The sequence below is a fragment of the Saccopteryx bilineata genome, chromosome 10, assembly GCF_036850765.1.
Source record: "Saccopteryx bilineata isolate mSacBil1 chromosome 10, mSacBil1_pri_phased_curated, whole genome shotgun sequence".
NCBI classification, from domain to species: domain Eukaryota; kingdom Metazoa; phylum Chordata; class Mammalia; order Chiroptera; family Emballonuridae; genus Saccopteryx; species Saccopteryx bilineata.
The window spans coordinates 36,345,001-36,361,227 of NC_089499.1; the positions used below are offsets into that span (position 1 = coordinate 36,345,001).

At 40.8% G+C, this 16,227-nt stretch overlaps 1 protein-coding gene across 1 annotated transcript in view; it reads right to left on the reverse strand.

Annotated features, from left to right (window-relative positions):
• Window positions 1-16,227, reverse strand: part of ACAD11 (acyl-CoA dehydrogenase family member 11) — a 96,396-nt gene that overhangs the window by 2,193 nt on the left and 77,976 nt on the right. The window contains exons 16-19 of the mRNA XM_066244889.1: window positions 14,565-14,636; window positions 13,551-13,705; window positions 1,243-1,359; window positions 284-393 (exon numbers count right to left, since the gene is read on the reverse strand). Coding sequence (XP_066100986.1) covers window positions 284-393; window positions 1,243-1,359; window positions 13,551-13,705; window positions 14,565-14,636 — 454 coding nt within the window. The remainder of the gene's footprint in view (window positions 1-283; window positions 394-1,242; window positions 1,360-13,550; window positions 13,706-14,564; window positions 14,637-16,227) is intronic.

Consider the following 16,227-nt stretch of genomic DNA (forward strand, 5'->3'; position numbering starts at 1 on the left):
ATATAAAAGTACCAACCAAGGTCACCCCAATAAGTTCAATTAAAAAAACAAAAGATAATCTGTTCTCCACAAAAAATAAAAGTGCCAATGTTACAGTTGAATCTTGAATAATTGGGGCACAGACCTGTACCATGAAAGTAGTAACTAGTACTTAATTTAGCCTTCAATTATACTTTAAGTTATTATCTTTATTTTCTTATGAACCAATTAGGGTCAGGCATGTGTAGATTTTTTAACTTGAAGCCTATCAAATGCAGATGGTTATTAAATAACATCCACTCACATGTTAGCCAGAGGGTAATCCTGGGAAACACCTGCCGCTCCGCACACTTGGATGGCCTGGTCAATAATTTTGCAGGCAGCTCGAGGGGTAGCCACTTTAATCATTGCAATCTATAAAAGCAAGATACAAAAAGAATGTTCCTTTCTTTGATAATACACCATGTGGCAGAATTTGATATAATCTGTATTTTCTTTGTGAAATGAAACAAGGAAATTTTTCCACACACATTCTCCACTAAAACAGGATCTTTGATAAAAGGCAACAAAGAAATATGCTGTAATGTGACTAATGGCCATATTTCAGTCAATACGGGCCCTTCTGGTAAGAGCTGTCTCTTCCAAATCACATTTTATTTGTGTATTTATAACTTGCCATGTTTCCGAAAGAATTTCAGGCTGCTAATAAATTACATTTGTCACCTTAGGGATCATAAAAAGAGTTCAAGAGTCTTCACTCATTAGTTTTCCCTTAGCGATTTAATTGGCTTTTAGAATTAAATGATCACGTTCTTATTCCATATAAGCCAGAAACATCAGAAGGAAGGAGACAAGATGTCTTATGAAACATTTACTATGTGGCCACACAGTGCTGTGCGTTCTCTATGACCTTGGTTGCTCTTCACTGGAACTCCAGGCCACAGACAGAAAGGTTGCTTTGCCCAAGGTCACAAAGCTAACAGAAGGTGACACAGTGGGTAAACTGCATGTATAAAGTCTAGGACTTCCCTATTTCCTACTGCTGCATCTAAAGAATGCTGAAGATATTTTGTATCCTGAAAATCATTACCTAAAGCAACTCAGTGAAAGGAAAACTAGCAACTACATTTATAATCTTGAAATCAAAATCACACGGAAGATTCCAATATTCTGAATGCTATCAAGGCACCATAAAACCCGAAATGCCCAGTGGAAGGGAGAACCTGGAGAGAGCCTGACAGATGGTGGTAGAAGGGGCCTCACCTCCTTCTTAGCACTGGCGCTGCCCAAAGTGTCAATGATGTGGGCGGCTTTCAGGGTCAACAAGCGCATCTCTTCAATGGCGATGCGGCTCTCGGCAATCCAGTGAGCCACAACCTCCTGCAAGGGAGCAGAGGACAGCAAAAAAGGAGGAGAGAAGCTGGTATCTTATGTCACATGCCTTGTGGTTTGGTGAAAACTCTAGTCCAAGGACTGTCCCCAAGCCTCACTCTCTCTATATTTTTAAGTGGAAGACTTTATTCATTTGATACAACTTCTTTGATAGCTGTAGAACCATACAGGTTATATATTTTACCTTTAGTGAGTTTGGTAGTTTGTGGTTTTTGAGGGATTAGTCTGTGTCACCTAAGATAAATGTCTGTGCTCTGCATACATGCCTTAACGTGTGGGTCCCAGGCCCAGATGTGGAGTGAAGGAGATTCCACTTCAGTCTCAGCTCCAGGCCCTTCTCTACCCAGCTTCTCCCAGAGAGTGCTCACTGTGGTTTTAGAGTATTGACAATGAGTAACTTCTACTTCCAGGAAGATGGAACAGATAGACTTTACCACACTGCTTTCTTGCTAAGTACAACTAAAAACCTGGGCATTATCTATAAAACAAACCCAACAGGACTCTGAAAGGTGGAGGGAAGAAGGCAGATCTATTAGGGTCTTCCAGACTAAAAGACAACTTGGTGGTGATTTCCCTGGGTGTTCTTTTTGCGTCATATATCCCCAACTTGGAGCTGAAGAAGCCAACAACCTGGAAATGCCAATGAGCATAAAAATTATACAAAAAATAGCCCCAACAAAAGCCTACTCTTTTCAGCTAAAGGACTGGGTAGGGGCAGCTAAGCAACAGAGAACTATCATAGAATAACCATTCTACCCAACCCAAACACCACAGAGAAATGTCTGGCCCTGCCCTTAATCATACCAGCGTGTACTTCCACCCTCATCAGCGCTATAATGCTGTACCTCAGCACTCTTGCCAGGGTGTTATCAGAATGCCAAGTAAGGAGTGAGGCCAGCAACAAGTTCCATTCTCCCTGCCCTGTCAGTGGAGACCACATGGGTAGCCTGGACTTCCATCTCCCAAGGCAATAAGAATGCACTCTACTCAGGTATCAGTGGAGGCTAAGTGGGAACCTGGACCTCTGCCTCTGCCTTGAAGTAATAAGTTGGTGCAAACCCTTTCTAACAGAGTGGTGCCTCAAAAAGCCAGCTAAAATAGAAGGTTTATACAGGCCAGTATTGCTGATGAACAGATTTGAAAATCCTCAAGAAAACATTGGCAAACTGAACTCAGCAATGTGTTAAAAAATATCACACACCATTGCCTGACCAGGTGGTGGCACAGTGGAAAAGGCGATGGCCTGGAACTCTAAGGACTCAGGTTTAAAACCCTGAGGTTGCCAGCTTGAGTGCAGGCTCACCAGCTTGAGCATGGGGTCACTGGCTTGAGCATGGGATCACAGAGATGACCCATGGTCGCTGGCTTGAGCCAAAAGGTCACTGGCTTGAAGGCCAAGGTTGCTGGCTTAAGCCCAAGGCTGCTGCTGGCTTGAGCTCACTGGCTTGGTTGGAAGTCCTTGGTCAAGGCACATATGAGAAAGCAATCAATGAACAACTAAGGTGCTGCACTAAAGAATTGATACTTATTTCTCTCCCTGTCTGTCCCTCCCCCTTGCTTTTTAAAAAAAATCATACACCATAATCAAGTGGGATTTATTCCTGAGATTCCTGAGGTTGATTCAAAATCTCAAATCAATCAGTAGGATACACCACAAACAAAATGAGGGATAAAAATCATATGATCATATCAATAGATACAGAAAAACCGTCTGACAAAATCAAACATCCATTTATGATTAAAAAACACCTCAGCAAAATGGGAATAAAGGGAACATACCTCAATGTTATAAGGGCTATATATGGCAAACCCACAGCAGTTATCATACTCAATGGTGAAAAGCTGGAAGCTCTTTTTTAAGATTCAGGACAAGACAAGGATGTCCACTTTTACCACTGTTAATTCAATATAGTAATGGAAGTCTTAGCCATAGCAATCAGATGAGAAAAAGAAAGAAATGGCATATAAGTTGGGAAGAAGTAAAGCTGTCAGTATTTGCATATAGCATAATATTATATAAAATTAATATTAAGAAATGGCTGCATTTTTATATAATAGTAACAAAATATTAGAAAGAGAATACAATCCTATTTACATTGCATCAAAAGAATAAAATACCTGGGAATAAATTTAATGAAGAGGGTAAAAGACCTACACTTGGAAAACTAGAAGATATTTAAGAAAGAAATCAAGGAAGACACAAATAAATGAAAGGCTATACCATGCTCATAGATAGGAAGAATCAACATTGTTAATATGTCCATACTACCCAGAGCCATCTATAGATTCAGTGCAATCCCAGTCAGTATACCACTGGCATTTTTCACAGAACTAGAACAAATAATCCTAAAGTTTATAAGAACTACAAAAGACCCTGAATAACCTAAGTATCTTGAGAAAGAACAATACTACTTATTACACTACCTGATATAAACTACACTGCAAGGCTATAGTAATCAAAACAGCATGGTACTGGCATAAAAACAGACACTTCAACCAATGGAACAGAATAGAGAGCTGAGAAATAAAGCCATGCCTCTGTGGCCAATTAATCTACAACAAAGGAGGCAAGAACATACAATGGGTTAAAGACAGCATCTTCAATAAATGGTGTTGAAAAAACTGGACAGATACATGCAAAACAATGAAATTAGACCACCTTCTTAAACTATATAGAAAAATAAACTCAAATGGATTAAAAACTTAAATGTAAGACCTGAAACCATAAAACTCCTAGAAAAAAACAAAAGCAGTAAACTGATACTGATGTTAGCGATTTTTTTTTTAAAAACAGAGAGAGTCAGAAAGAAGGACAGATAGGGACAGACAGACAGGAACGGAGAGAGATGAGAAGCATCAATCATCAGTTTTTCATTGTGAGACTTTAGTTGTTCATTGATTGCTTTCTCATATGTCCCTTGACTGTGGCCTTCAGCAGACCAAGTAACCCCTTGCTCGAGCCAGCGACCTTGGGTCCAAGCTGGTGAGCTTTGCTCAAACCAGATGAGCCCGCGCTCAAGCTGGCGACCTTAGGGTCTTGAACCTGGGTCCTTCCTCATCCCAGTCTGACGCTCTATCCACTGCGCCACCACCTGGTCAGGCTTTTTTTTATATGTCCCAAAGACAAAAGCAAAAATAAACAAATGGGACTACATCAAACTAAAAGCTTTTGCACCATGAAGGCAACCATTAACAAAACAAAAAAGGCAACCTAGAGAATGGGAGAAGATATTTGCAAATGATACGGCTGATAAGGGATTAATATCCAAAATATACAAAGAACTCAAACAGCTCAACATCAAAAACACAATACCAAAATAAGCAAATAATATAATTGAGAAATGAGCAGAGACCTTGAATAGACATTTCTCCAAAAAGAACATAGATCCAGTACCCATTCATGATCAAAACTCTCAGCAAAGTGGGAATACAGGGAACATACCTCAATATGATAAAGGCCATCTATGACAAACCCACAGCCAACATCATACTCAATGTGCAAAAATTAAAAGCAATCCCCTTAAGATCAGGAACAAGGCAGGGGTGCCCCCTTTCACCACTCTTATTCAACATAGTTCTATAAGTCCTAGCCACAGCAATCAGACAAGAAAGAGAAATAAAAGGCATCCAAATTGGAAAAGAAGTAAAACTATCATTATTTGCAGATGATATGATATTGCATATAGAAAACCCTAAAGTCTCAGTCCAAAAACTACTAGACCTGATAAATGAATTCAGCAAGGTGGCAGGATATAAAATTAATACTCAGAGTGCTCACTTCAGCAGCACATATACTAAAATTAATACTCAGAAATCAGAGGCATTTTTAAAGATTTTATTTATTTATTTATTTATTTATTTATTTATTTATTTATTTATTTATTTAGAGATAGAGAGGGATAGATAGGTACAGACAGGAATGCAGAGAGATGAGAAGCATCAATCATCAGTTTTTCGTTTTGGCCTTAGTAGTTCATTGATTGCTTTCTCATATATGCTTTGACCGCAGGCCTTAAGCAGACCGAGTAACCCTTTGCTCGAGCCAGCAACCTTGGGCTCAAGCTGGTGAGCTTTTGCTCAAACCAGATGAGCTGGGCTCAAGCTGGCGACCTCAGGGTCTCGAACCTGGGTTTTCCGCATTCCAGTTCAATGCTCTATCCACTGCGCCACCACCTGGTCAGGCATCAGAGGTATTTTTATATACTAACAATGAACTGTCAGAAAGAGAAATTAAGGAAGCAATCCCCTTTACCACTGCAACCAAAAAAATAAAGTAGGAATAAATTTAACCAGGGAGATTAAAGACTTGTACTCGGAAAATTATAAAACATTGATAAAAGAAATCAGGGAAGATACAAACAAGTGGAAGCATATACCGTGCTCATGGTTAGGAAGAATAAACATCATTAAAATGTCTGTATTACCCAAAGCAATTTATAAATTCAATGCAATACCAATTAAAATACCAATGACTTACTTCAAAGATATAGAATACATATTCCAAAAATTTATATGGAACCAAAAGAGAACACGAATAGCCTCAGAAATCTTGAAAAGGAAGAATAAAGTGGGAGGTATCACACTTCTGGATATCAAGTTGTACTATAAGGCCATTGTACTCAAAACAGCCTGGTACTGGCATGAGAGCAGGCATATATAGATCAATGGAACAGAACTGAGAACCCAGAAATAAACCCACACTTTTATGGACAACTGATATTTGACAAAGGAGGTAAGAGCATACATTGGAGTAAAGGCAGCCTCTTCAACAAATGGTGCTGGGAAAATTGGACAGCTACCTATAAAAAAATGAAACTAGACCACCAACTTACACCATTCACAAAAATAAACTCAAAATAGATAAAAGACTTAAATGTAAGCTGTAAAACCATAAGCATCTTAGAAGAAAACATAGGCAGTAAGCTCTCTAACATCTCTTGCAGCAATATATTTGCCGATTTATCTCCACGAACAAGTGAAATAAAAGACAGGCTAAACAAATGGGACTACATCAAACTAAAAAGTTTCTGCACAGCTAAAGACAATAAGAACAGAATAAAAAGACAAACTACACAATGGGAGAATATATTTGACAATACATCTGATAAGGGGTTAATAACCAAAATTTATAAAGAACTTGTAAAACTCAATATCAGGAAGACAGAAGAATCCAATCAAAAAATGAGCGAAAGAAATGAATAGACACTTCTTCAAAGAGGACATACAGATGGCCAATAGGCATATGAAAAAATGCTCACATCACTAATCATTAGAGAAATGCAAATTAAAACCACAATGAAATATCACCTCACACCAGTCAGAATGGCGCTCATCAACAAAACAACACAGAATAAGTGCTGGCGAGGACGTGGAGAAAAGGGAACCCTCCTGCACTGCTAGTGGGAATGCAGACTGGTGCAGGCACTGTGGAAAACAGTATGGAGATTCCTCAAGAAATTAAAAATTGAACTGCCTTTTGACCCAGCTATACCACTTTTAGGAATATATCCCAAGAACACCATAGCACTGTTTCAAAAGAAGAAATGCACCCCCATGTTTATGGCAGCATTGTTCACAATAGCGAAGATCTGGAAACAGCCCAAGTATCCGTCAGTAGACAAGTGGATTAAAAAGCTTTGGTATGCCCTGGCCGGTTGGCTCAGCGGTAGAGCATCGGCCTAGCGTGCGGAGGACCCGGGTTCGATTCCCGGCCAGGGCACACAGGAGAAGCGCCCATTTTCTTCTCCACCCCTCTGCCGCACTTTCCTCTCTGTCTCTCTCTTCCCCTCCCGCAGCCAAGGCTCCATTGGAGCAAAAATGGCCCGGGCGCTGGCAATGGCTCTGTGGCCTCTGCCTCAGGCGCTAGAGTGGCTCTGGTCGCAACATGGCGACGCCCAGGATGGGCAGAGCATCGCTCCCTGGTGGGCAGAGCGTCGCCCCTGGTGGGCGTGCCGGGTGGATCCCGGTCGGGCGCATGCGGGAGTCTGTCTGACTGTCTCTCCCTGTTTCCAGCTTCAGAAAAATGAAAAAAAAAAAAAAAAAAAAAGCTTTGGTACAGACTGACCAGGAGGTGGCGCAGTGGATAGAGCGTCGGACTGGGATGCGGAAGGACCCAGGTTCGAGACCCCGAGGTCGCCAGCTTGAGTGCAGACTCATCTGGTTTGAGCAAAGCTCACCAGCTTGGACCCAAGGTCACTGGCTCAAGCAAGGGGTTACTCGTTCTGCTGAAGGCCCACGGTCAAGGCACATATGAGAAAGCAATCAATGAACAACTAAGGTGTTGCAACACGCAATGGAAAAACTAATGATTGATGCTTCTCATCTCTCTCCATTCCTGTCTGTCTGTCCCTGTCTATCCCTCTCTCTAACTCACTCTCTGTCTCTGTAAAAAATAAATAAATAAAAAATTTAAAAAAGCTTTGGTACATATATACTATGGAATACTACTCAGCCATAAGAAATGATGACATCACAATATTTACAACAACATGGATGGACCTTGATAACATTATACCGAGTGAAATAAGTAAATCAGAAAAAACTAAGAACTATATGATTCCATACATAGGTGGGACATAAAAATGAAACTCGGAGACATGGACAAGAGTGTGGGAGTTACGGGGTGGGGGTGAGGAGAGGGAGGGGGTTGGGGGAGGGGAGGGGCACAAAGAAAACCAGATAGAAGGTGATGGAAGACAATTGGACTTTGGGTGATGGGAATGCAGCATAATCAAATGTCAAAATAGCCTAGAGATGTTTTCTCTGAACATATGTACCCTGATTTATCAATGTCACCCCATTAAAATTAATTTTAAAAAAAGAAACCTGAAACACTGATTCAAAAGAATATATGCAGCCCTATGTTCATTGCAGCAGCATTTACAGTAGTCAAGATTTGGAAGCAACCAAGTGCCCATTACAGATATTGATCGACTACAACCTATGCAACTTATGACCATTCGACTTGACTACCACAATCGCTAGCCATGACTGCTCCGCATCTGGCAGCACAAGCATTGCCCAGCTGGGTGTATGACAGTGTGGACCAGCTTCCGGCAGCACTACCAGCTCCGCATGCACCATTTCAACTGTTATCCCAGACTAGGTACAGCAATTTGTGTTTTGTGTCTTGGATATTTTTCATCAAACCCCTCCCAAGATGTCTACCAAGAGGAAATTGTCTTTGTCTATGCCTCAGCCTGCCAAGAAGGAAAGAAAGGCCATCGATCTCGACACGAAAATGAGCGCGGGCTCATCTGACTTGAGCATGGCTTCACCAGCTTGAGTGCAGGGGTGCTGGCTTGAGCATGGGATCATAAACATGACCCCATGGTCACTGGTTTGAGCCCAAGGTCACTGGTTTGAGCAAGGGACAACTCGCTCTGCTGTAACCCCCTGGTCAAGGCACATATGAGAAAGCAATCAATGAACAACTACGAAGAAGGAAAGAGTGAATGTGATCGCACATGTTTATGAAAAAACCAACTCTGGTAATCCCAACTGCTGCCTTAGATGACAACATCAATGATCTGCAGCCAAGCACCAGTGGCCAATAAAATGTTTCGTACATGTTTATATATTTTGCAATTGGGAAAATGTTTCCTATGGTTTTTTTTACACCTGTATTTTGTATTTTTGTATGCACCTGTATTTTGTAATTTTGTATGTTTTGCAAATATTATTTTTTTATTTATTCATTTTAGAGAGGAGAGGGAGAGACAGAGAGAGAGAGAGAGAGAGAGAGGAGAGACCGAGAGAGAGAAGGGGGGGAGGAGCTGGAAGCATCAACTCCCATATGTGCCTTGACCAGGCAAGCCCAGGGTTTTGAACCGGCGACCTCAGCATTTCCAGGTTGACACTTTATCCACTGCGCCACCACAGGTCAGGCTGTTTTGCAAATATTAAACCAGTTGTACTGGTTAAAAAAAAAAAAAGGAACATAGAGCTATCCAACACACATGATTCCCAACATATTAATCATCAAGGGAATACAAATTAAACCCACAATGAGATATCACCTCATACCTGTCAGAATGGCTATCATTAATTACAAAACAAATGCTGGTAAAGATGTGGAGAAAAGGGACCCATTGAACACGGTTGGTGGGACTGCCAGTTGGTGCAGCCACTGTGGAAAACAGTAAGGAGGTTTCTCAAAAAATAAAAAATTAAGTTGCTGTATGATCTAGCATTTTCACTTTTCGGTGGTCTTTATCTGAAGAAATCCAAAACACTAATTCAAAAATATATATACATTCATTCCAGCATTATTTACAATAGCCAAGATATGAAAGCAATCTAAGTGTCCATTGGTAGATAGGTAAAGATGTCGTATATACAGTGTGTCCGTAAAGTCATGGTGCACTTTTGACCGGTCACAGGAAAGCAACAAAAGACGATAGAAATGTGAAATCTGCACCAAATAAAAGAAAAACCCTTCTAGTTTCTGTAGGATGATGTAGGATGATGTGGCAGCATGCACGCATGCGCAGATGATGACGTAACACCGTGTATACAGTGGAGCAGCCCACGACCACGCCAGTTGAGATGTGGACGGTACAGAGGAAAGTTCAGTGTGTTCTGTAGCTCGCTAAATTCGAATCCATGACCAAAGTGCAACGTGAATATCGGCGCATTTATAAAGAAGCGCTACCACATAGGAATAACATTACTCGGTGGGATAAGCAGTTGAAGGAAACCGGCAGTTTGGTGGAGAAACCCCGTTCTGGTAGGCCATCAGTCAGTGACGAGTCTGTAGAGCAGGGGTCCCCAAACTACGGCCCGCGGGCCACATGCGGCCCCCTGAGGCCATTTATCCGGCCCCCACCGCACTTCTGGAAGGGGCACCTGTTTCATTGGTGGTCAGTGAGAGGAGCATAGTTCCCATTGAAATACTGGTCAGTTTGTTGATTTAAATTTACTTGTTCTTTATTTTAAATATTGTATTTGTTCCCGTTTTGTTTTTTTGCTTAAAAATAAGATATGTGTAGTGTGCATAGGGATTTGTTCATAGTTTTTTTTATACTCCGGCCCTCCAACGGTCTGAGGGACAGAGAACTGGCCCCCTATGTAAAAAGTTTGGGGACCCCTGCTATAGAGGCTATACGGGATAGCTACCTAAGGAGCCCTAAAAAATCTGTGCGTGAGCCCACGTCGAACTGCACTGAATAGGTATGAAACTGGGAGAGTTTACACAGTATATGCAATAAAATATTACTCAGCCATAAAAAAAGAAAGAAATCTTACTATTTGTGACAACATGGATAAACCTAGAGGGTATTAGGCTAAGTGAAATAAGTGAAACAGAGAAAGACAAACAACATATGATTTCACTTAAATATGGAATCTAAAAAAACAAAATGAACAAGTAAAACCGAAACAGACTCATAGATATAGAGAACATTTTGATGGTTGCCAGATGGGAAGGTGTTATGGGGATGGGTGAAACTGGTGAAGAGATTAAGAAATACAAATTGGTAGTTACAGTATAGTCACGGGGACGCAAAGTGCAGCATAGGGAATATAGTCAATATCGTAATAACTGGTGGGTACTGGTACTAGATTTATCAGGATTATCACTTAGTGAGTTATATAACATCTAATCACTAGATTGTATACCTGAAACTGATATAATATTGTATGTTATGTGAAATTGAAAAATAAAAAATGACAAAGTAAAACAAAAAAATGTAACATTTTGAATATATTGGGTTAAATAAAAGATTATTAAAGTTAGTTTCATCTCGTTATTTTTTTGTAGCAGAGACAGAGAGAGTCAGAGAGGGACAGATAGGGACAGACAGACAGGAAGGGAGAGAGATGAGAAACATCAACTCTTCATTGTGGTTCCTTAGTTGTTCATTGATGCTTTCTCATATGTGCCTTGACTGGGGGGCTACAGCAGAGTGAGTGACCCCTTGCTTGAGCTAGCAACCTTAGGCTCAAGCTGGTGAGCTTTGCTCAAACCAGATGAGCCCGCACTCAAGCTGGTGACCTTGAGAGTCTCGAACCTGGGTCCTCCGTGTCCCAGTCTGACGCTCTATCCACTGTGCCACCACTAGGTCAGGCTCATCTGTTTTTTTATACTTTTTAAAAATATAGTGACTAGAAAAATTTAAATTGCATTTGTGACTTACAATATAGATCTATTGGATGGCTCTGCCCGAGAGGTTGAAACAAGGCTCTGAATTGAACTCAAACAAGCCCCCAGTGGTCAGTGAGTAACCCTTTGATGGCTGTAGCCCTGGGTGTAATCCTCATGAACAGACCCCAAATGCACTTACTTCAGCTGGGTCTCTACGACATTAGATTTGCTGACGTATTAAGTGGGTAGGAATTGAATGATCTAAAGAATTGCCAAGTTATTAAGCCAGAACTTCGATATAGAACTGTTAGCTTTAGAAACCAGAGGTTGGACCTGGAATATTTAGAAGGGAGCTGGAAGGAGTCTCCAAATTCAGGGAAAAGGAATGTTACTTTTCCAACTGGAAGGAAACAAAAAGCTGGCCCAGGTTTTTGTTTATGACGGGCTTACGCATCTCCTTTTACTTCTGCCAGATCATTTTCTTTGTGCCAAATGAAGACGTTTCCAGGGAAGGGAGTCATATTTTTGAAAAGCCCAGGCTTGTTCTACTTGATCATTACTTACTCAAAAGCAGGAGGGAAATTTTAAAATTTAAATTAAAAAAAAAGCAGGAGAGAAATTCCCCTTAAGTACACTATTAAAACATCTTACATGAAAGCAACAACTGAGCACAGTGCTTTTGTGTAATTCCAAATGTTTGTCAACCCTTCTGTGTGCTTCCTTCACCCTGTTCGAGAGGAGGGCGCCATCTTGGAAAGAGAAAAGTGTTAAGAAGTGATAGTTGATGCCTCAGGCATCTCTTCTGTTCCACTCAAGCAGCAGTGTGGAGGTGCATACACAGCCCCCCAAATTCACGCCTTCTCATCTGCTCCCCTAGTGCCCATCCCACAGCTGAACGCTTGCCCTCACCATGTACTAAAGGGGCTCCCCACAATGAGTCCTAGGTGTGTGCCATAAAGCAGGCCGTATGCTTCCCTAAGAACAATGTCTTGAGCCTGACCTGTGGTGGCACAGTGGATAAAGCGTCAACCTGGAATGCTGAGGTCGCCAGTTGGAAACCCTGGGCTTGCCTGGTCAAGGCACATATGGGAGTTAACGCTTCCTGCTCTTTCCCCACTTCTCTCTCTCTCTCTCTCTCTCCAAAAATATATAAATAAAATCTTAAAAAAAGAACAGTATCATGACTAAATCATAGTTGTGCTGAATAATATTTTCACAACAAGCAAACACAGCCTATAGAAATTTAAAGTGAAAAATATACTGCAAAATTGTATAAGGTGATCAAATATGTACTTTAGCAAACACAAATAGGATTTTATCACCATAGGTCTGACCTAACTAACATGTTAGCAATGGCAAGTATTAAATATTTACCAATAATTTTTCTTGTCTTCTTATAAGTTAGGAGGGTTCTTGGCAGATGATTGGGATATCCCATTTCTCTTAAAAAGTTTTCCAAGGAAGTCTGAAATAATATCTTCTTCTCTCTTGATGAATGTTCTCTAATTTTGATTAAATTGCCTACATGTAATTATGCTGTCTATTGGGCTTTGTAAACAACAGACTCAGTATACTACATAATTTATAGATGACGATTTAAAAAATCATGAACATCCCACCAAATGGTTCCATTTCTACACATTTCTGCAGTGATGGGAACTTACTTCCTCCTGACGCAGTCCATTCTATTTTTAGATCTCTCTCCTTTCACTGAGTTTTAGGCTATTTTACTCTATCTTTACACTTATCTATTATCCTAATTTCTTTCAGAAAGCAAAAAAGAAAAAAAAAGCAGCAATCCCTTTTCCTTGGGACAGCCCTCACATGTCCACAGAGAACATTAATGTCCCAGGTTCTCTAGAGAATGAGCCTGAGAGAGCTGAAGGAATTGTCCACACACTGTGTGCTGAGGTGTTGAAGTACTTTAGGAGTTAATAAATCTTTCACCAAGATAAATATCTCTCATCAGACTATACTTTGAGGGAAAGAATCACCTTGTTTATGTGGAGGAAATCTGACCAAGTAATGCTGTTTTTGGGTCAAGGTTATTGTAGTGCATTGGGCTACAATACATTGAAATCATAATTATCCTTACATGTGAATACAGTTTCTTCTGGAAGGCCACCCTCTGTGTCGCCCGTTCACACATGATCTGCAGAGCGCGTTCCGCCAAGCCGATTGCCCTCATACAGTGGTGGATTCTGCCAGGTCCAAGGCGGCCTTGGGCAATTTCAAATCCCCTTCCTTCACCTTTGAGAGAGAAAAGGGAACAGGAAAGTGGCCGCAGTCCATTTATTGTGTTATATACATAAATCCTGAGAAAATATTGAACTTCCCTCAATATAAATGGCATTCTGGTAGGAAAAAAGTCAGTTCTATAATCAGGCTCATTATACATTTATCAAACTTCTGATTTCTATGTTTTTAAATCACCATCATTAAACACTGTGATCACATTTAAGAACCATCTCCTGAGTGCCTACTATGCATAAGCCAATCATTAGTACTGCAGCGGTAACAAAGGTGGATGAGACACAGCCCCTGCTCTAGGAATTTAGCGTGAAGAAGAGAGAGGATGCTCGGGATAAGGGGCTGGAGAAGGACACACACGGCAAAGGAGGAAGACTGGGAACCTGGCACCAGTCGGCAGCAGGGCTGGCTGAGTGCACAGGAAGAGAAAGACAAGGCCTTCCTGAGAGGTGCCACTGGGATCCTCTGAAGGTTGGGCAGATTGCAGTAAGCAGGAGGGTGGAGTCATTCCAGGCGCAGTATTCAAGGTCATTTATGCTTCTAATGTATGTGCAAGACTTGAATTCAGAGAGTATTGAGGTCTTCTTAAAGCAAACAGAAGCTTGAGATCATGTTTTAAGAAAATGTGTGTTACTCTGAACTGCATAATATTTTAGCTGTGCATTCAATGGATGTCATACAAAACCACAATCAACCACTTTAATAAAACATGATTCCATGTAAGAAAAAAATCACAAAATGTTCCCTTGTAAATGAAGAGGGGAAAATGTCTAAATTAATTTCACATCTTGTCCATATTTAGACCTGAAAATATTTTAGTATACATTACGGTAGAATCATTTTTGCAAACTTATCTCACCTAGTATTAAATTGGTGGCAGGAACTCGCACTTGATTAAAATGGATCTCAAAATGTCCTCCATGTATTTGATCTATCAAATAGAAAATAAAATTTTAAAGAGTAAAATGACTTAACCAAAAAATAGTCCCATATAATTAATCTGCTCAAGTATAATTAGTCAAAGTAGTATTTAAAAGTCTCATGTGTCACAGACATTTCTAGGTAGATCCGAGCCCTGAACACCCACCATCCCACAGCCCAGGAAACTCATCAAATGTTCAGGTTAGATTTTAGAAATCATTTGATTCAGCCTGACCTGGAGCGTTGAACTGGAATGCTGGGGTCAACAGCTGGAAGCCCCAGGCTTGCCCAGTCAAGGCACATATGAAAAGCAACTACTATGAGTTGATACTTTCCACTCTTCCCCCCCCCATCCCCCCCATCTCTTTCTCTCCATTTTCTCTAAAATAAATTCTTTAAAAAAAAAAATCATTTGATCCCGTCTGAAGTTGTATAGCTATTAAAGGGAAGATGGCTCCACAGCTCCAGATTATTTTATTATTGTTTTATTATTGCTTATTCTTTGACATTTTTTATATATGGGCTTCCAAAGAAAATTTTGTTTGGAAAAAAAAAAGGTTCCAGCCTGACCTGTAGTGGTGTAGTGGATAGAGCATCAACCCAGAATGCTGAGGTTGCCAGTTCAAAACCCGAGGTCGCCGGCTTGAGAACAGGGTCACTGGCTTGAGCACAGAGTGACTAGCTTGGGCTTGTTGACATGATCCCCAGGTCACCGGCTTGAGCCCAAGGTCACCGGCAAGGGGCATATGAGAAGTAATCAATGAACAACTTAGTGGAGCAATGAGTTGATCCTTCTCTCTCTTTCCCTCCCTCTCTCCCTTCCCCTTTCTTTCTCAAAAAATAAATAAAAAGGTTCCAGTAGTTCAAAAGTTGAAAGTGAGTAATGTAATTCAAGTTTCTTATTTTATCATTGTAGAAGCCAATACCCAAAGATGTGAAGAGGCTGCTCAAAGGGACAGAGCGCGCTCAGCATTAGAGTTGAAGCGCAGACTAGACCAGGGGTAGTCGACCTTTTTATACCTACTGCCCACTTTTGTAGTAAAATTTTCTAACCGCCCACTGGTTCCACAGTAATGGTGATTTATAAAGTAGGGAAGTAACTTTATAAAATTTATAAAGCAGAGTTACAGCAAGTTAAAGCATATAATAATAATTACTTACCAAGTACTTTATGTCAGATTTTCGCTGTTTGGCAGAATAAATCTTTATAAAACAAATTACTCTAGTTAAATCTATCTTTTTATTTATACTTTGGTTGCTCTGCTACCGCCCACCATGAAAGCTGGAACGCCCACTAGCGGGCGGTAGGGACCAGGTTGACTACCACTGACTAGACCTTCAGGAATGATGATTCCCAGTCAACGCTTGTTCACTATGTGTTCCCTCTTAAAAATGCTGGCATTTCACTGAAACTGGAAACATTCACACTCTGTCCTTACAGCACCCCTCCTCCCCTCCACATTCTGGAGATACCTCGTGCCGACTCCACACCACACCCTTTTCCTGTCAGACATGAGTAATCAACCTTCTCCACACTGTTTCTTTTGGCCTTGGGCACAGGGATTCGGATAGGTGCTGGTGAATTTGTCACACTGAAAATT